Source organism: Kryptolebias marmoratus, linkage group LG11 (genome assembly GCF_001649575.2).
Source record: "Kryptolebias marmoratus isolate JLee-2015 linkage group LG11, ASM164957v2, whole genome shotgun sequence".
In the NCBI taxonomy this organism is placed as follows: Eukaryota; Metazoa; Chordata; class Actinopteri; order Cyprinodontiformes; family Rivulidae; genus Kryptolebias; species Kryptolebias marmoratus.
In genome coordinates this window covers 9325302-9346910 of record NC_051440.1, presented here as the reverse complement: position 1 = coordinate 9346910, position 21609 = coordinate 9325302, and the positions used below count along the sequence as shown (strand labels likewise).

The following is a 21609-nucleotide window of genomic DNA, read 5'->3' as shown; positions in this document are numbered from 1 at the left end:
CACGGACATGTGCGACACAAATGCATCGGTAAGGCAGCTTTAAATTTCTGCGATTTAGAAGGAAAAGTCTAATTGCACTGGATTTTACCTTATTGTATTGATTAAATTTGACATTAGTGTATTAATGCAAAAATAAAACAAATTATTGACCAAACAGCGTTTCCTGCAGACCACAAAACAGTGCGGGTTTTAGTTGGTTTGCCAATCACAGACATAAAGACACCTCATTACGTGCTGGAGTCCAGATGTGTATCGTATTGAGTAGCAATCAAAGATTCTCATTCCTAATATTCAGTAACTTCCATCTTATCCCAATGAACCTCTCTGGGTTATTGTTGGTCTCTTGCCACATTCAGGTTTGTGCCTTGTGTCTTACAATACTTAGTTAAGTTATTCTTTGTAAGTTTTGCTGCCATGTCAACCCTTTGTTTTCTCTGGTAAATAAATCAGTTTTGTTTTTTGAAGATGAGTCTGGGTTCCTTTCCATCAAACCTGATACAACTGTGTAAACTGATTTTTAGAAAACTACAGAATAAAATGGCAGAAAACACTCTTTTCTGAAAGCAAATAAGTTTGGGCATTTGTCTTGACTAAGAGATGACCAATTTGCAAGAAAGAACCATAAATTGTGTTGCACTGGCATGTTTTGTTGTTTTCCAGCGTAATATAAAACCTTAAAAGAATTTCGCTCCAAATGCTCACAGGCCAACTTATCAATGTTTGACTGAAAAAAAAATAAAGTACTCTAATTGTATACCTTTTTTCAAGGTCACACATTTTTGTTTGGACTTCTGTCATCGAGGAGTTCCAGTGTTACCTTGAGCCTGAGAACAAGCAGTCAGAGCACCATGACTGATCTGCAATTTCTTCAGTGTAAAAATAAACATTAATTTAACACCGCATGTTCTCCCAGAGAGGCACGAGTTCTTTTGACCTAATTTGATGCAAGTCATCCACATAAAAAAAAAAGATAGAAATAAAATAAAAGTATTGCATGCCCTACCCTGTAGGCAATCAAGCTTCATCTAAAAGTCTGGGTTTGTTATTCGGAGCCGTGCAGTACCTTCACAGTAAGCGTTATCATCTCGCAGTGGGCGGAAGCCATCCTTACAAACGCAGCAGTCTCCTGCCTCCAGATTCACGCAGTCGGAGTGCTCCACGCAGCCGTGGCCCTCCGAGCAGAAGTCATGACCTGCAGGAGGCACCGAGGGGAAAAGGTTGAGTCACACAGGAGACAGGAGGCGGGTAGTGGAAAGGTTACAGCTTAGTGTCACGGCCCTTTTTCTTTTCCACATCGCTCTCTCTGTGGACTCTCTCAAAGGTAAACATGAGTAAAATACCAATTTATTTTCATTAAATTTTACAAAATCACTCTTAGTCTTAAAAATATGAACAAATAAAGAGCCAAACTATCCCTTTAATATACAAATCACACAAATACCTGCAGGTTTTTGGCATTAATGATTCTTGCATTTTTCTGATCACACAATGCAAATACACCATCGTGCTTCCTTTCCTTCACACACATCTGTAATCTGGACTTCAAAATGCTAATTTTTTTCATCAGAAATGTTCATCGGAGAGTTGTCAAAGAGCACAGTGTGAAGACTACCTCTGCAGACTTTACAACATCTGCTGCTCAAAGCGATCTGCTCGGACTCGGGGCAGTTGAGTTCAGGACAGGGCTCACTCTGGACCACTCGATGCATGCTCCTGTCCTGTGAAGAGCACACCAAAAAAACCCTCATCAGCTACTTCTTCAGTGAACTCTCCTCCGCCCCCCTTTCTTTGTCTCGCACACCCGAAGATAATTATGTAGGTAATTATTTACCTTTTTTTTTTATTTCTTTTTCTCTCTAGTTCCACTCCCCCTGTTCCCTGTGTGTTCATTATAAACCAATTATGGACTGGTCACTCACAGGTTTTTTTTATTTATTTATTTTTTTCCAAACTACTTCTGGAGTAGAAAAACCAACTCTCTTTATCTCATTGTTATTATCCTAAGCGGTTTACAAGATGATTCATGGTGTGTCTTCATTAAAAGCAACAAAACAGTGAAACAAACCTTTGGAAAGTCCTTGTGTTTAGTCGGAGTGTAAAATGATTAGGGAGTTCCTTTTCCCCACATGCCTGTGGCAGGCCTAGCTAATGATCTCATCTGTGTACCTTCAATTGATGCTAATTAAGACTCATTAAAATTCTGAGATAGCTGGATCAAAACAATTAAAAGGTATTTGCCAATTTACAGTGCACATTGTTTTGTTTCTTTTACTACCTTAAGTCAGACGTTCCATAGGATGTCTTGGGGAGGCGTCGTGACCTCAGCTCGTACACAGCATGAGCACGATTGTGTGGCATTTTGGAGAAACTTTCCCTAAAAGTCTGCAAACAAGTTTCTTAACAAGCTTCATCATCTATTTGCATCATCTAAAACCTGCAACACCCCTCCCGCCTCTCTTCTCAGCCAGCAGGCAGACAGAAGATCAGAGGCGAGACAAGCAGCTGTCAGGGGAAGCCTGCAGAAGTTCTGCAGCAGCGGACTGACTGACAGCACTCCCCGTCCCCGTTTCTTTGATCTGCCTGGGACTGCCAGTCACTTACCTGGGACTACAGATGGGCCAGGTGTGGGCACGCAGGCCGGGCAGCTGTCTGCAGCTGCAGATTCAAACGGCACCTTGGCAGAATTCACGGATTGTCGTGACGGAGTCGGGTGATTAAAAACTTCCGATCACTTTTCTGTGATTGATTGAGCCCGCCTGGTGTAATGTCATCAAGCGAATTACTCCCAAACATGAGTTAGGCGCCCATCTGGTGCACCAGGCGAACAAAAGCAAATACTGTGAATAATTAGTAAATTAACTTAATTTGGGTGTACTTTTTATCTGGTGATTGATGCTGAGAAATGGCTGCAATATGCTCTCACTGACAAATGCACGGCTTTGGTTTCCAAATTTAAACTCAAGCAGCAGGACTTAGTCATTTTTTTTATCTCATTAAAAGCCTTCTTTTCACTCCAAGATACAGCCCAACTCTACTTAATTCTTCCTGCTATGAGTAATGACAAATGTTTTGTTTTGCAGAGAACACTCAGTGAAGGTTAGACAATATTGCCATGACAGGCAGACAAGACACAAAACTTTTAGCATCTGTGGACCCAGAGCTTCAATAAACACACTGGGCTTTTCATAGTTAAGTGTAATAAAGCCTATTTATGAATTTCAAAGTTGCACATACAAACTCTATTTGAATAGATGTCACGTTACATGGTTCTTCTAGCAGAATATCATAATATTTCTGTGTCGCAGGCTGCATCAGAAGTGCTACAGCTAGCCGCCACTACTACTTATGCTTACAATTAACCATAGGGATTTATATAAATATAATAACAATAATAATATAAATGCTGGCAGAGTTTACGTGAACCACTATGAAATCTTTGAGACTGAAGTCATTTTAAAACAACATCAATCTGTATTGATCTTGGCCTGGACTGGCTGTTATCTACTACAGGTTAGATATTAACTGTTCATAACTTCTCCACAGAACCCTGCTTCAAAGGATTTGTCTCTGTCTCTTTAAGCTGAGTGGGATGTTATTTCCCAGAGCTGAGTTTAGACATCCAAGGTAAATGGGATGCAAAATAAACCCTGTTGAAGAAAATACATTGATGTTTACGTGTAAAAATCCTGGACAATCAGTGTTTTGCAGTGACACCACTTCACTTGAACACCTGCTCACCTTTATAGGATCTAAACCAGTACAGCTATTAGAGCTTAATTAGAGCTGTTCGCTGCAGGGGGAGTTAATAAAGACATTTGTTATGAGAGAAACATGCAGATTTAAGTTCAAGGGGACGAATAAGCTTGTAGGTCTTAAATTGGACCCCTGTAGTTATGGAATGAGCTTTTAGTGAGATGACCTACAATATACTGTCATGAAAACATTAATAAAGCTAAAGCATTAGCATTAGTTACAGTAGGGTCGTTTTCTGGACAGGTTTTAAAAATAATTTTCAGTAAAATGTCCTGTTCTGTTTGTGTAATCTTGACTTACCCTGCATTCAAACAGCAGACACCTGCCAGAGGAGTCGCGCACAGCCTTCTGATCTCCTTCCACCAAGTCTCTTCCACCAAACAAGCAGACAGCTGAAAGCCAAAAGACCACGTACATGTACACACACACAAAAAAAGAGTGTATTAAATACATGCAAAATGACTGCACATGTTAACTTGTTTTACATTCCCTCTTATCTACTGCTGATTTGCCTGTTTTTCACATCATGATGAGGGTCAACAAAACGTGTGCTAGTATAAGATAATTAGTGATTTAATTATATTTGATCACTATTTAATATTTACAATTTGTAAAAGCACAAAAAATGTTTCACTTTCTGATAATATGCTTATGATGATATAGCTTTATTGCTTCATACAATGGGCCAAACACATACAATGAGCTGTAACTTATTCCACTGAGACAGAATACTCATTCCTAATAAACTAAATGTTGGGCTCTAATAACATGTTGACTAAACTATCATATTTCTTCACACATAAATTAAACCTGTTTGATTATAATGAATGGCCACTGCCAAAAGACAGTCAGCAATGTCATAGCCTCTGTTTGTCTGTTTGTTAGCAAAATATTCAATAAACAAGAAGATGGATTTTGATTAAAAACTCTCAGAAAATAATTAGTGAATGCACATCTGTACAACTGATTCACTTTCGAAGTCAATCCAATTCAAGAAGCTAATCAAGCTCAGCAAACACAAAAAAAATTCCTATAACTCAGTCAATTTTAAAAATATTTTGCTACTATTTAGTGTGGTAGTAGCTGAGAGTCACCTCAACCACATCATAACATGTTGTGCCAGATCTTTGTTTAAAACTTTGGCTTTACTTGTTGGAGTCTGTTCGCAAAATTTATCACAAACCACTGAACGGATTTTAAATTAAACACTCTGGATAGGCCTCTAAAACTGATTAACCTTTTGATTTAACCCAATTCAAGACGGCTCCCACAGCTAATCAACTTTAACAAACACATAATAACTATAATGCAGTTGATTTTACAAATATTAAAGTAAAATTTGGTGCTGTAGTTGCAGGGAGTCATCTCCAACACATACTTCAAGCACTAAGAGATTACATAAGATCTTCTGATGTCGTATGAGATCACAAATAACATTCCTTTTAGGATTTGCCCAAAAAAAAAGACAAGAATTCTGTAATTTTTTCCAGAATAAGATAATCTCATGGTAAAACTCTGGCTTATAGGTCAGCGGGTGATGTCCTTTCCTTCAAACAATGCTAAGCCTTTATTTTTAAAATAAAATCGTCACCTAATCGTAGTCTCAAAGTTCAACCCAAGCATGTTTTGAACGGCGCTACCTGACATGTCTGCCATCTTTCTTATCTGCGGCTTTTTAGGGCCTCAGGTAAATGAGAATTAAACCAAATCCAACACGTCAAACCCAGTTAGCTTCTGCGAGGGAAAAGGGGATGACATAATTAATAAGCAGGGAGAGAGAAGGCGCTGCTTACCGCTGCAGCGAGAGAAAACTGTTTTATATAATGGGATGGGTTTGGGTGGAGGGGGTGAAGTGTTCAGAAATAATCACATAGACCAAAAAAAAGGGGGGGGGAATGTTTGATGAGCAGCTGGGGTCAAACAGACTCGGACTGATACGAGAGGCAGAAATGATTGACGCAGCAGGTCAGGCACTATCACAAAGCGGTGTAGCATGAAAGCCGACGACTTCTGAAACATTCAGCTGACGTTCTACTTGAGAGGAAATCAAAATAAATAAATAAAACAACTCTCTCCCCCAGCATGCCTTCCCACTGTGAGATAAGGCTTTAATTCGGCGAGCGAATCGTGTCTTTGTAGTGGAGAAACTTGTGGCACAGCGTGCGTAATTAGCTGCGCGTTTGCCCACCTCGCGGAGATAAGTGAGCTCGGGGAGTACTGGGTTTTGAAGCGTATTACCTGCTCTATGTTTATGTTTGTGAAGCGCAGCTGCTGCCAGAGTTATGCTTAAAGTCCCCACCGCCACCATCCCCCACCCCTCACCGACCCCTGCAAATTATGCTGACGCAGGATGATTAGAATCCACGCCTAATGGTTTGTTTGCTGACGGAGAGCTGAATCCCATCTATGTTTTGCTGGCAAAATGAAGCAGGAGAGCAACAGCAGAAATGTGTGGGAGTTTGTGATGAGTGGGTTCTCAAAGGAAGTCAGCTTGTGCAAGATGCAGCGTCAAATGGGAAAAGAAATACAAACATAGATTTTGCTACGCTATTTTATTATTTTTATGATGTGTGACCTTATATATAGTGACTATGTGTGTGTTTAAGTTATTAAAAACACTAAGAAATTAAAGACCTAATATTCTTTTAAAGAAAGGCACATCCCCTACCAATTTGCATGCCAGACATTTAGTCTCAGATCAACTTATGTTGTGAAATGACAGAATTACAGCTATTTTGGTCAAACCTAAAATAACATTATGTACAATCTCGTGCAATATTGTAATATCTTGTGTGATCTGTGAGTGTTTGAAGTATGTGCTGTGATTGACTGCTAGGTACTACCACACCAAATTTTAGCTCAATGTCCGTAAAATTCACTGAGGTAAAGCCTTTTTTATGTAGGCTAACAATGATTAGTTGTGGCAGCCATCTTAAAGTAGGTTGACTTCAAAAGTTAATCAGCTGTAGATGTAAAGCTAATATTTACTTTCTATGAGTTTCATTGAAATATGTCCAGTGGTTCATATGATATTTTGCTAACAGACCAACAGGGTTGGCTCCAACAGGTAATGCCGAGGTTTTAAGCAAAGATGTTGCAAAATGTCTTTCTCTTAAAGTACATGTTGAGGACAATGCTCAGCTACTACCACACTAAATTTTAGCAGAATATCTGTAAAATTGTCCAAGTTATGACCATTTTTGTGCTTTTAAAAATCAGTAGGTTGTGGCAGCCATCTTCAATTGGGTTGACTGCAAAAGTCAATAAGTTGTAGATGTACATCTATTGATTACTTCCTGAAAGTTTCATTAAAATGAATTCAGTGGTTCATGAAACGTTTTGCTAACAAACAGATGGAGTTGATCCCAATAATAAATAGCAAAGTTTTAAACACAGATCTCAGGCGATCAGAAAGCGAAAGTAGAAGTTGAAGGTCGGGCTCAGCTGCTAAAGCCCCAAAGTTTGAGCTAATATCTGTAAAATTGACTGGATTATAGCTATTTTTATGTTTGCTAATATTATTTTGCTGTAGCAGCCATCTTGAATCGAGTTACGTCCAAAAGTTAATCATTTGTAGATGTGAATCCAATTATTACTTTCCAACAAGTTTTATTAAGATCCATTCAGTGATTCATGAGAGATTTTGCTAACGGTGCAGACAAACGAACATACGCACACAGACAGGGGCAAAAACAATATCGCTGTCAGCAGCGGGCCATAAAACAGTGATGAGGATCACTAAATTATGTACGAGTTGAATTTTGATCCCGTCTTCTCCCTCTGCCTTTCAGAACCACATATATCCCATCTTTTAAGTTTCATTAAGAAGACTATTAAACAATGACGAGGTGAGAAAGGATAATATCTACTGAGAGCAGAAATGAGAGAATATGAGATGCAGGGTGCTGCTGTGAAGAGGCTAATAAGAGTTCATTGCTTAGCTCAAAGTCTTTTTTTTTTAAATAAAAAAAGGCGGGCCCTCTTTGTAGCAATATGATGAAACAGAATTATTTATGCCTCCAGCCAGAACCCATGAGTGCTAAAAGTTATAAATGGACATTTTTGAAGATGGTGCGAGCTTCAATTTAAGCCTTTTAACATTTTTTTTTTGCCCTCTTCGCTTTTCTCACAGCCGCAACACCATAAATAGGAAGTACTTTACATCACACGCAGCGATCCCAGATTTACTGGCTTGTATCTGTGTGACTGATGACCATCTGTGTTTTGAAGCCAGCTTGTGAATAATTGATTGGTCCATGTATATGCAAAAGATGGACTCATCTCAAGGGACATGTTAGGAGGTAGCTTAGCAACACAGCAGAGCACTGGTCAATTGTCAGGCAGACCTTGTGGAGGCGTTCTGTGAGCTCTCGATCTGCCGATGGAGGTTTGTTTTCCTGTGATGTGAGTGTGCGCGCGCGGGTGTGTGTGTGTGAAACTGTGTGTGTGATTTCATAAGAGTGGGAAGACGTTGAGGTTAAGAGTACTCCACTCACGCAGGCACTCCTTGCAGCAGGCACCCTTTACGTAGGCCGGCGCTGTGCCTGCTGGGCACTGAGGGGGAGGGCAGGAGATGGCGTCACACTGCACCGTGCCGTTCTGCTGGGGAACAGAGGATCACAGCGTTTACACGGGATGATAAAAAAAAAAAAAAACAATACGACACGTTTAAAGGAACTGTTCAGAGCTTCTGAAGTGGAGTTATGTGAAAAGATTGCTAACAATGAGTATCTTACCTGTTGCAGATAGCTTTTTGAGGGACTTCAGTTTGTGGAAATAGAGTTTAATTTTGGAAATAGAGTTTAATTTTGACTGGACTGACAAGCTAACAGCTAGTACCAGTGTAATTTGGGTTAAACTGGTATATACATAGGTTTTAAGGGTATACCAGCAGCAGCTTGCTGTAGCAATTTAGGTGCAGCTTGAAGGAATATTGTGATATTTATATAATTATGTAATATGAAACAGACAGTGACGAAAAAGTTGATTGCATGAACCGCTGAAGTTGAAATCTTTAGACTACAGTGTTTTTTGTTTTTTTAAATGACAGCAATCCACTTTGGTATTGGACCTGCCTGGACTAGCCATTAGCTCATCAGTCTGGTCAGAATGAATCAATTCATCACTTGTAATAAAACTCAGTCAACAACGTTCTTCAGTTTAATTCTACTTTATGGCAACATACTTAGCAGAGCACTCATTTGTTTCAGTAAAGTTTTTTATTATTATATTTTCTATGTCCATTTAAGTTTTTAAGTGTATTTTGCAAGCTAAATAAAGCAAAAAAACAAACAAAAAAAAACAAAACATTGACACCAGTATAAATGGCAGCTGTTGCTGTTTTGTCCAGAATTTCACAGGATTACAGCAATAATACTATAATAGTTTTGCCCACTTTTTGAATGGAAAAACTTTGTTTTTTGGCATTTTCTTTAATTTACAAAAACTCTAGTAGTGTGAGCCAGCACATCTCACTACTTTAAATGCTGTCTCCTGCCGTACTGCTGGGCCTGTGATTAACATTGTTTTCACGGATGAAAGCTCTGTGACAGCAACATCTATGAGGCTGATCCTCATAATTGATAACATCTTGATGCATCACCTTTGAATTTTAAAGGTCGCAGCTAATTGTCACACATAAGGTAAGGAGCATATCCCATCTAATTCCTTAATTGCGGTACCAGGAATGGCAAAACAGCACGCCTGAAGAATGAAGCCTTTTCATTGGATGAGGGGCTGAACAAGTCCCTGATGATAATTATCGTCTGTCAGGAGCAATTAGGTGCAGTGCATTAAAAGATACAAAGGTTATCTGGGTTTTTTTTTCTTCTTCTTTTTGTATGTTGAGCAGTGGTGCGCAAAAACATCTCATTGGTCGGTTTAAGCTGTTCAGTAGCACTAAATGAGCCGACTGGCAAAAGGTGAAATCTGCTTGTTGATGTGGAACATGCCCAAGATTTTCAGTCGTTCCCTTTTTTTTCTGACAATAATTCATACATTTTCAGTAAATGATAAAGATCTTGAGATAATGAGGCATTACTAAGCACTGCTGTTAATGGAGTGTGTGTGTGTGTGTGGAGGGGTGGGGTAACATGGGAAATCCTCCAAATGTGTCAGAATGATGACAATTCATATCCGAACACTCACCCAGAAGCCCCCGCCTGCATATGCAGGTATGTTTGAGCTGTGCACATGGACTACAGTGATACAAACATGATTAAAGTTCCAAAAAGGGCTGGATTTTCTCACCTGCTTTGCCAAAATTCAATTTTTTTATGTTGAGGGTTTTTTTTTTGTAAATTTTGTCTACATTGTGTGACATACTGCGACCAAAAGTCATATTACACTGTTCCTAATCAAGCTGCATGTTCTGATGCATAATGTTTTATTTAAAAGCTGTGCGACGGGATACTGGACAAATTTATGTAATGGAATAGTAATAAGGGTGCTTCGGTGCTTATGCATTGGCACCCTTAACTAGCAGTCCCAAGCACATTAGTTTGGATCGGTGGTACACTCACTCACTTGCACACAACAAAATTAAAATGCCCATCCACGCTCGTTATCAGTCTGACAAACAAATATGCACACGGGCACATAAAGTCAAGCAGAACTCGTGTGTGTGAAGTCCCACCGTGCACGTGCAATTCCTGCAGCCATCTGTCCAGCCCTCGTCCTCCCTGTAGATGACCCCCTTGACGCTGCAGGTTCGCTCACAATAGCAGCCGTCCAGCCCGTTCATCTTCTCCTCAGCCCTGGACAGCTGCTCGCCAAATCGACACCCCCGCCCCCCAAAAAAAGCATAAAGAAAATTAATTTTAAAAAAGAGCCGAGAAAAGAGGAAAGACTCGAGTCAGCTTCAATCTCTGTCTTTTATTCACATGCAGAAAGTGGAGCTTCCAACTGTGCCAACACAAAGCCCGGTCATTAGATACTATTAACACCTTTCACACCTTTTCTGCATCAGAAGAGAAAACACTTTAATAAAAGCTGAAGAACTCTGCAATTTACTTATTTAATTTACAGCTGCAATTACCCTCATTTTTAGGGTACTAATAAAATTTAGGCAAGAAATAAGTGTCTCGCCGAGTCACATTACGTTACCTTGCTGGAAGTCTTTGCGAGGATGTCCTGCAGCTCCATGATTTTCTGCACAAGTCCATGGAAGTCGTTGCAGGTTGGACATGCTAGGACACAGGGGACAAGTCATTTTAGCAGACGATCAAACACCCGCTGGGAGACGATCGTGAAAGGTATAGTTCAAAGTTTTTCAAGCGTGGTTCGGTGTAAAGTTTATGAAGAATTAATATCTTACATGTTTTTTGAACAACGTTATGTTGGAGAAATACAGTGGATCTTCATTCTGATCACACAAATGAGCTAAAAGCTAGTCCACGCACTGGACAAAGACCAAAGGGGATTGCTACCATATTAAAATAATTCCAATTTAACTCCAAAAACAACCTTTACATTGCAATCACTTTTGTATTACACAATTTTATAAGTAAAATGAACTATAAAGTTGTTTGCAAGCACAAATAGTGGCAGCAACAGCTAGCTGTAGCACTTCCAGCACAGCCTTGAGTGAAACCAGCAAGATTTTCATATATTTTACCAGAATAATCATGTAATGTGAGGATGATAGTGGTGTAAAGGCTTATAAAATCGTGTTTACATGTACAGATATGAGATTTTCGAGACTGGGGTTGTTTTAAGACAGCGGTAACACACTTTTGTTTTGCCTCTAGCTCCTTACAGTCAGAATTAAACTAAATCTCCAAATTGGTCGTTCAAAGAGATAACTAAGACAGGTAGGGTATTAGTTGTTTATAACCTTCCCACAAAACTCCACTTCAAATGATCCACTTGAGAATATCTAAAAGCTTCAAGGTTAATGCTCTCACTTCTGTTCAGATCTGGACACTGTGAGATGTATCCCTGTGGCATCACCAGGATCTCCACATCCTGCATCACCCCCTGCGCAGACAAACACACAACAAAATGTTTGGATGGAAGAGATTCAAACCTCACAGAGAACACACAGGTTGCACCCAAAATCAAAACCAGAAAAAAAGACAGAGGTTAATGTGTAGTAAGTAAAGAAGAACACAGATGGGCGAAGCTGTCTGAGTACGCTCATTTACTGCAACTTGAGATAATGAGGGGCCAAAAATGACAGAAAACATGGAAAGATAAAAACACCTGTTTACTGAGGAGCGGTAATTGCCGGACTCACGGCCGAATGTAGCAAAACAGCAGTAAATCAGAGTTAGTAAAAACATGTTATTTAATCTGAAGAGAGTAGTTCTGTAAAAATATGTGCTCTAGGTTGTTGCTCTGATGAGTCATCTCATATCCAGACATCAACAGGAAGTTAAGCAGTGTGGGAATTTTAGAGGACCCGTGAAACATTTAGCTTCCTTTTTCTTTTCCCTTTGGTGTCCTTTGATAAGCAAAAGAAGCTGGAGATCCAGATTCAATTGGATACATAACTTCGAACTGATAGCCTTTTGTTCTTTGTGTCCTAACACCAAACACTCCCAGACATACACATGTGAAAGCAGATACTCTGTTGCCACGGTAACCGGGGCCCGGTTCACTCCTCGAGAGCGTTTATTACCCTTACAGAAGTGGAGCGGCGCAACTTAGGAGAAATTGTTTTTTAAATTGTCTTGCCACTTCAATTTACCGGCCATAAATTTCAAATCCTGTGGAAACGACTTGCCGATTTCTCACAACTAAGTGCCAAAATGGAAGCAGATAGGAGATCAAACTTGTAATGAAACCATGAAACTATACATTTATTCTGCAGCCACGGCCCAGATTTCATGGCACGCATCTGCAGCCAACTTGGTTTGAACTGTGCACTAACGCAACGTTGTGTGATCCTGCGAGGCCGAGGAGAGGCCCGAGTTGGAGCGTTTAACTTGCTAATGTGACAAATTTGCCGGCAAAACCGAAAAACGTGAGCAAGATTTAGTAATAAGATGGGTTTTTATAAAATCTGTCATGTTTTATTAGATCAGTTTCAAAGTGGATGAGAGCAAAGCTGGTGTGAAACAGAAAGGAAAAGAGCTGTCAGTTGTCTAATAAATGAGCTGACAGATGAAAACCAATATCCTCGGATATTCTTCTGAGAGTTACAACCCACTAACAAGAAGGTGGGGATTTATATAAAACGCCAACAGAAAATAAAATACAGATTTGATAGATTCTAGTATGTAATGCGTCAGGATGTAAAGGAACGATTAACCCAGAAAAGAACTGCTTTATGTCCCAGTCTCTCGAAGCAGTTTTTAGATTTTAATGTAAATCTAAAAACAAGCAGTTGGCATATATAAAACTTAATAAAAAGGATAACATATTTTTTTTCATTGGTCATGGGAATTTCTTTTTGTTGGCAAGACAGTCCCATCCAAGTTGGAAATCTGTGCAAAACAACACGGGGCTAAATTCAACATACAGCTTATCTTAATTTTTTATAAATGCTATCAGTTAAACCAGCCACTAGGGAGCACAAGCCAATGTATCTCTCATGCTGGTCCCAAGCCTGGGTAAATGGTGAAGTTTCATCCAAGCGGTAATATACTGGATCAGTTGAGGCCCGGCTTAACAACGGCCGCCACCAGTGCTGTTGACAACAGGGTGCAGATGGAAACTGTGCTACTGTTAATCGAAGACCACAAGGAGGGAAACGTGTCAGGAAACAGAGAGAAGAGGAAGGGCAAGAGTGTAGGACTGAGGGTAGCACCTCTAAACGTAGGGACAATGACAGGTGAAGGTACAGAGCTGGCTGACATGATGCAGAGGAGGAGGTTGATGTGTTATGTGTACAAGAGACCAAGTAAAAGGGCAGCAAGGCTTGCAGCATTGGGGCAGGGTTTAAGCTGTTTTACCATGGTGTGGAGAGGCAGAGAAATAGAGTAGAGGTGGTCCTGAAGGAGGAGTTAGCAAGAAATGTAGTCGAGGTGAAAAGAGTGTCAGATTGCAGGGGTAGGCAATCCTGGTCCTCGAGTGCCTCTATCCTGCATGTGTTACTTGTTTCTCTGCTCCAACACACCTGATTTGAATCAATGGGTGATTAACAGGCTTCTGCAGAACATGAAGAGGTAATTTAACCACTGAATCAGGTGTGTTGGAGCAGGGAAACAAGGAAAACATGCAGGATAGTGGCACTCGAGGACCAGGATTGCCGACACCTGAGAAAGGGTGATGTGTCTGGAGGTAGAAGTAGGTCTGATACTGAATGTTGTCAGTGGGTGACATAAAAAAAAAAAATCAATTTTTTAAGTCAAATTCAAGCTTCTTTAAAGGTGAATTTTCTAAATAGTTTTTCTTTCTTATTACATGAAATGTGTTTATTTTTTGATTTTCTGAATCAAAATGATCTGTTCTGATGTAATCTACAGAAAGACAATGAATGAAAGAAAACAACAGACTTATTTTAAAGGACAGTTCAGATTAGAAGTGAGTGTCAGTAGATGGGTTATGAACAATAGTATCTTACCTGTTTTAGGTAGCTCTTTGAACGGCCTCAGTTTAGACTGGATTACCAAACCAACAGCTAATACCAAAGTGGATTGCTGCGTACTTAAAACATCTCCAGTATCAAATATTTCATAACAGTTCCAGTGGAAAAAAAGAAAAAGAACATTCACATTGTCATGAGTTAAACAATTCAAAATTCTGCTGGAAGTGCAGCTGCACCAGAAGTGCCGCAGCTAAATGCTGCTATTTGTGCTCACAATAAACCAGAGAATTTTATGCAAAGAAATGTGTCACGTAAAATTAATAGCCATGCAAATGTTAATGAAGTAGTGCTTGCATGAACCACAATGACATTTTTTAAGACTGGAGATGTTTTAAGATGGCAGCGACCTTCTTTGGTTTCTACAACAGTTAAGATACTAATTGTTCATAACCTTACCACAGAACCCAGCTGCAAAAAAAGATTTGAACTAACTCTTTAGGGTTTATCTGCTTTCTATTAAAACTGTCTGTGTTATTATAAACCAATTATTTGACAAATGAGTTAAAAAGAAATCTCTGTTCAAATTAGGTGCATTGTTAATATATTAGGCTTTGAAAAAAAATCAAATGTATACAAATGTGGTAAAGGTTAAAATCCTGCAAAACCTGAGTGGGTGTAAACCTTGCAAATAATCTATTATTCTATTTTTTCATCCATACTGCAAATGATTAAACCAGATAATTTATTATAAAGCAACCCAATTACAATTTGAAGCACTTCATCTAAAATTCAAGCACTTTTCAAACCTTGAAAACACTCACTGACGTTGAAGTACTTTCAAGGATTTTGTACACCTGCAGGAACACTGCACTCTAAAGTGCAGTAAAGACTGAAAGTGCTAATATATTGTATGTTTCTCTGTCTAATAAACAATACTGTAGACTGAGCTTAATGAGCAGAGTCCACAGGCTATTTAATGATTTCTTCCAAATCAGCATTGTGGGAGTTGCTGAGATAATTGTACTGGGCTTAGCTGCAGACAAAAGAGAAGGGAACAAGTAATGACACACACACACACACACACACACACACACACACACACACACACAAATAAAAAAACAGTTCCTAGACTGAACACCCCTTAAATTTAAATGGTAAGCCGTGAGAAATGTGCAATTAAACTCCACAGCTCTAACAAATGAAAGCAAACAAGACAAAAACGGAGTGAGAAAACTATATAAACCAAGACTGGGTATGGAGTTAAAAGTGCTTTGAATTATTTATTATCTGTTAATCTGGCAGATCAGGACAGACATCAACAGTAATCTAGTCTGCTTTAACCTTAAAAAAGCCGTGAGCGGCGTTTCGCTGTCCGAGCCAGAAGGAGGTGTCTTCAGGTATGTCCATGTAGGGAGCTTCCACCACCCGCTCATAGATCCTGGAAGAAACAAAGTGGTTAAAAACTAAATATCTTCAAATTGTACCTAAACTACCTTGGTGTGTTTCATTGGCTCATGTAAAAAGTAGCAGTTTCTCCTCCAGATTGTAGGTCCCTGCCCTTATTAATCCTCCTGTTAACGTGGTCCCCTGAGGAGAGTACGGAGAGCCACGTGCTTTCTGTGGTACACATGGCGAACCCGTCTGCTTCTTTCATTGTGCCAAGGAAAATCATCACACACACAAAAACAGTCACCCCAGGTCAAAAAGAAAAAAACAAAAAAACATGTCAGGTGCACAAATAATGTAGGCTTATTCAAGATCTGCTCTTCATTTGACCTGTGAGACAACCGACATTACATATTACAGCCAGAAAGTTAACTTTAACCCCACCATCACCTAAAATATTTAGGAGAGGAAGTAGCTTAAATTATATTTGAATTCTAACTGCATGTCAGTATTTCCATGCCTGACAGAAAGGCCAATTAGCCAAACCTAAACAGGCTCCAGCATACATAAACCCTTTCCTAGAAGGTGGTAAAAGAGGGTTACCTGGTTCAAGCTGACCCATTATAACGGATCGCTGATGCAGGTTTGACTTCATTAATGTGTAGGGAGGCTGGAGTTTACAAAACAGGACGCTATCTCTTAAAAGCCTCTCCCCCACAAGCAGTGACAGTTGTGTTAAATGGGCCGAACAACCAACAAAAAAATACTGCAAGTGCATACTGAACCAAAATCAATGTGCTGCATACCTAAGGTACCAATCCTACACTTATTACCATTTATTTATTATTATTATTATTTATGTGTTCAAGTTTAAACAAGTACTATAAATGTAATCATTAGTGTAATAAGTAAAGTTTTGTCAAATAACAATGATTGGAGTGTTTTTCTGCTAAACTTTTTTCCATGTGTCAATGAGTTTACGGCCAACATGTATTGTTAAAATACTTAAACTTTAAGGGAGAAAAAAGTGAAGCATGATATTTAAATTTTGTGACCAAATTAGAAGTCAGAATAAACTGTAATAATAATTTCAGTATTATGCATAAAAATATAATGGTAGCAATACATAATACAGCCCGGTAAGTACCTGGTACTCAGTACATACCCAGCACTCACCTGGTACTTATCAGGTGGTAAGTACCAGGAATGTACCCAGAAGGGATCCAATGTGTGCCCAGTATGTATAAGAAGGTACAAGGTATGTACCAAGTGAATACCAGGTGCCAACCCTGCATGTACTAGGTAAGTAACAAGTAAGTACAAGGTAAGTACCCAGTAGGTAACAGGTAAGTACTCAGTAATTTAAAAGTACTAGGTACTAGTTTGGTTACACTGTTTTGTAACATGCAAAAAAAACAATAATATTAAAATTGTAGCTAAAACTCAATGTAAAAGTCACGATTGGGAAAAAAAAAGTAAAAATCAAATAGTGAAGCTATATTTTTCTGATATCACCCAAAAGACAAAACACACACACAGAGACAAAAATTATTGCCCATCTTTCACTTTTTCATTCTTCACATTTTTAATAGTTCCTGACTACTGCAAACTGGGAAGCTCCTACAGAAAAAATGCAGTAGTGCAGCTGTTTATACTGTATTTGTATCTCCAGTATTGTACCTGTTGCAGTCCACGTGCAGGATGACATGGGAGGCGCTGACGGCCACAGAGACCTTGTGCCACTGGTTATCAGCCAGGCTGTAAGGGAACACCTCGGTGTGGTCCTGGTGGCTTCGGGTGCGATAATGAAGGCGCACCTCGCTGCGCTGTCCACTGCTCTCAAGCTCCAGGAACCTGGAGAAAAGAAGCAGCGGAAACTAGCTTTAGTAGCAACCACAAGACGATCTTTTAAAATCCCCCCTGCATTCTTTGCGTCTGAGTCATATTTCCTAAACAAAATCCTTATTTCCCATCTTGGCATGTATCATCCAAGCGTCTAAACTCAAGACTCCTGTCAGCACAAGGCAGAAAGATGAACACCTTCATCACTGTCAGGCTGTCGACTCACATTCCTCAGATTTATCTACATTAAAGGGAAAACATAATGGTGCTACGTGTGAGTCCAACATCAGCAACACACAACAATAAACCTCATGTAGCGGCTGGAGTTTTAGTATTCTAGGAGAATCCTCTCCTCCACAGCTCTGAGATTTACCCGGCACACGACACTAATGAAAAGAGCTGCCAGCGCACACTCACCTCTGCTTTTAAAGGCAGACTTATTTAAAGTAGAGTTATTTGCTGGAAACATCATTCAAAAGAAAAATAGATGCTCGCGCGAGCGGAGCAATGGAACTGATTTATCTGCAGACCACATCTAATACATTTACTCTCCCCTGGCCATGCATGCACATTAATCCCGGCTCCATAAATGCACTCGCTTACACTTCTGATGCCGAATTAGTCCTTGTCACATTTCCAAATGAAACCATGCAGCGATGCTTTGTAGAATATGAATGGCTGAGAAAGCTAATCAGCAGTGGGGAAAGTCATTAACATCCCTGTGAGCTCTCTGCTCAGGACCGACTTTAATGTACAAACTGTTCAATCAGCGCATTATGGGAAACTCAGATTGCTGTTCTGATCATCCAACGGCTCAGCTACCAAAAACTAATGGAAACATTAGCATACCGGGCGCAGATCATGTCTCATCAGTTTTCAGCTCACAGTTACAAACTGCGCTTGCATCATTGATGGACTGTGCCGAACACGCTGGCATTTAGGATGATTTGCTTTGTTTATTCAACTGGTGTGTAAAACATTTAAATGCTCATCAAACACAAACATTCACTCTGCTGATACGATGTGCTAAATTTAGAATACAACTTTATTTAGAGTCTATTAGGAGGCTTTATATTAGATTACCAGTACAGTGTGTGACATTTTGGTGTTTAGATCTCTCTCAAAGTTATAAAAAATACACTCACTTTTCCTGATTTTTGTAACAGTCTGCACAAACAAGACATTTTGAATGAGAATAATGAACCCATTTTCCATGGAACATCATGATATAAAAAAAGGATGCACTGAACGTACCTGTGCTCAGAGTGATGGATGGAGAGGATGACTCCAGAGTTGAGATGATCCTGTTTGAGCGTTGCCAGCACAGTGAACTCATTCTTGCCTTTGAGTTTCTGGACCATTCGCTTTGAGACCTCGGCAGGTGCTTTCACTTCCCTGGAGGTTCCTAGAATGAAATGCAGAAACATCAGATACTCTTTACACCATTGAAAGCAGCATCACTCACTGGGGAGATTGCTGCATCAGGTTAACAGGAGCAGTGAACTCTGAGCCTCTTTAGCTATAGTATAACTAGTATGCACTGAAAGCAGGTGATCATGTAATTGCCAGTTTGTGTGTCTGTCTGTTAGCAAGATTTCTCACCACAAGACAGATTTTATGAAAGTAATCATTGGATGTACATTTACAACTTAATTATTTTTGAAGTCAACCTAAATCAAGACGGCCAACACAACTAATCATCTTTAGCCAACATAAAAATGGCTATAACTCAGTCAACTTTACATATATTGAGCTATAAATTGGGGTGGGAGTAGCTGAGAGTCATTCCCATCACATACTCTGAGCACTTACAGACCTTAGTTTGCATCCGAGGCAGCAGGGAATATGCATTCCTTAAAGTAATGCTAGCTTTATACAGTGGATGATTTTATCCAAAGCGTTGTAATCATGAATCACTAAGGAAGCCAGAAGTCAGCCCACCAACCTTTGGTGTGATAAATGACCACTCTCTGAACCATAGCCATGTACCAACAGGAAAGTAATTTGTGAATTCAGACAAATCAGAAGGAAAACATCTCTCTGCTCACACAAGTTGCATTTTGTGGATAAAACTTAAAATGAAACCTTATCCTCAAGGAGCTTACAATGCTGTTGCTAATTTTTTTTATTGTTTTATTTTGTGTTGGTGATTATTATTACCTCTACAATATTGACTTTTCTTGTTCTTGCAGTGTTTTCTGAAATGTCCACTCGTTTTGTGAAATATGGTTGTGTGCACATGTGTGTATGTGTGTTTTCTTGTTGTTGATTTTTGAACTATTATATATTTTTATTTTTAGCACATCTTTAAATACCCTGGTTCAGTTTTTCCATCCTCCCACACTGTTAGGTTGGAAACATCTCATAAGCCTTGTCATTTCAGAAATACCCTAAAGCAGTAATTCATAATACTGCTTTTAACTTAGCCAGCATTGCTCAAGGCTTTTTATAGCCCTGTTTCTCTCACAATCAGTCTATTGACAGCCAAGTGTTCTTTTGACACCAAACAATCCACTTGTTTTAAGTTTTTTGTTGTTTTCTTTTTTTTCCTTGTTGTTATCAGAGAGAAACAACAGTTTCACCTAAAGCTTAATTTATCAGATATCACTATCAAACTTTATTTCCTGATCTGATGTACAATACACAGCCCCGATTCTGAAAAAGTAGGGATGTTGTGTAAAATGTAAGAACAGAATGCAACTGTCATGAACTGGGGTGAAGAAGACAAACCCTGGGCGCAGACTCATATTGAAATTATAAACTAATTTATTGGAAATAAAAGGCAAACCAAAACAAAGGCTGACGTGGCAGCAAAACCTAAACTAAATACAAAAACATTAACTAACTTAACAAAACATGAACAGACCTGAGACAAGAGGAGAACCAAACAGAGCATGGGAGATGACGAGGCACGAGCAACTGGAAGGATGGCACATCAGGGAGGCAAAGTATGACAAAGAACCAGCAGGGAAATGTGGAAAGTGACTGGGTTTTAAAGGCAGAGGGTGATTAGTGGAAGTGGGCACAGGTGAGATGATTATGGAGCCAGAGGCAGGTGTAGATGGGTGAGAACAGGGAAGAGAGAGAGACAGTAACTGAGGAGAAGTGAATGGTGGCTGAGGCACAGAGAAGAGACAACTAAATAACACAAACAATAAACTCAAACTGAAACATGAAGACAAAACAAAATACAAAAACCCAGATCCTAACAGCAACAATTTGCAAATCTCATAAACCCATGTTTCATTTACAAAGGAATATTGTATACATATAGAATGTTTAAACTACAAAACTGCATAATTTTTAGGGAAAAAAATGGTCATTTTAAAATTTATGACAGCAACACATTTTTAAAAAGTGGAAAATGGTTCAATGGTCATACAAATCAAAATCTGCAATTGTTTTTGGAAACCACGGACACCACGTCCTCCGGACCAAGCTTGTTATCTGCACACATTTCAAAAGTAAGCCTCTCTGATGGTATGGGGGTGCATCAATGCATCTAGCAAAGGCAGCTTATTTCAGCTTTCTTTTTTCAGGGAAGACATTGCATATTTCAGCAAGACAATGGTAAAGAGCATACTGTATCAATTATAACAACATGGCTTCGCAGTAGAAGAGTTCAGGTCCTGAACTAGCCTGCCTGCAGTCTAGGCCTCTCACCAGCTGAAAACATTTGGTGCATCATAAAAAAACATTCCCCTCCAAAAACTTCAGCAACTGGTTCTAAATGTTTGTTTTAAAAGATGGAATGTCTCACAGTAGTAAAAATTGCCCTTGGCCATCTTTTTTGAGATGTGCTACTGCCAAAGGTTTTGAAATTACCTATTTTTTGCAAATAATGGTACTATATCTTAGTTTAAACATTTGATTTGTTCAATATGTTCCATTGTGAATAAAATATGGGTTTATGAAATTTGCAAACTACGCATTCTGTTTTTATTCATATTTACACAAAATATTTTTCAAAATTGGGGTTGTAAATAAAAAGACAGTTTACAAAATAATGAAGGTGACATAAATAAAAAAGGACATTTTTTGCTGGTTTTGTGTCACTAGTTCTTACAGCCCTGTTCCAACAGTGTGCCCCCTTTCTCTATTCCAACACGCATCTGTGCAACTTTAATGGAACCATCCATAAATGATGAAGTTTCTCA

The 21609-nt window shown here is 39.2% G+C and overlaps 1 protein-coding gene across 3 annotated transcripts in view; it reads right to left on the bottom strand.

Annotated features, from left to right (window-relative positions):
- Positions 1–21609, bottom strand: part of nell2a (neural EGFL like 2a) — a 103318-nt gene that overhangs the window by 69517 nt on the left and 12192 nt on the right. For 2 of the 3 annotated variants that reach the window (XM_017434767.3, XM_017434769.3), the window contains exons 3-12: positions 18707–18857; positions 17291–17464; positions 15566–15662; positions 11658–11730; positions 10858–10940; positions 10388–10516; positions 8250–8355; positions 4054–4145; positions 1613–1718; positions 1064–1192 (exon numbers count right to left, since the gene is read on the bottom strand). In XM_017434767.3, coding sequence (XP_017290256.1) covers positions 1064–1192; positions 1613–1718; positions 4054–4145; positions 8250–8355; positions 10388–10516; positions 10858–10940; positions 11658–11730; positions 15566–15662; positions 17291–17464; positions 18707–18857 — 1140 coding nt within the window. The remainder of the gene's footprint in view (positions 1–1063; positions 1193–1612; positions 1719–4053; positions 4146–8249; positions 8356–10387; positions 10517–10857; positions 10941–11657; positions 11731–15565; positions 15663–17290; positions 17465–18706; positions 18858–21609) is intronic. The other variant, XM_017434768.3, reaches the window with a different exon arrangement.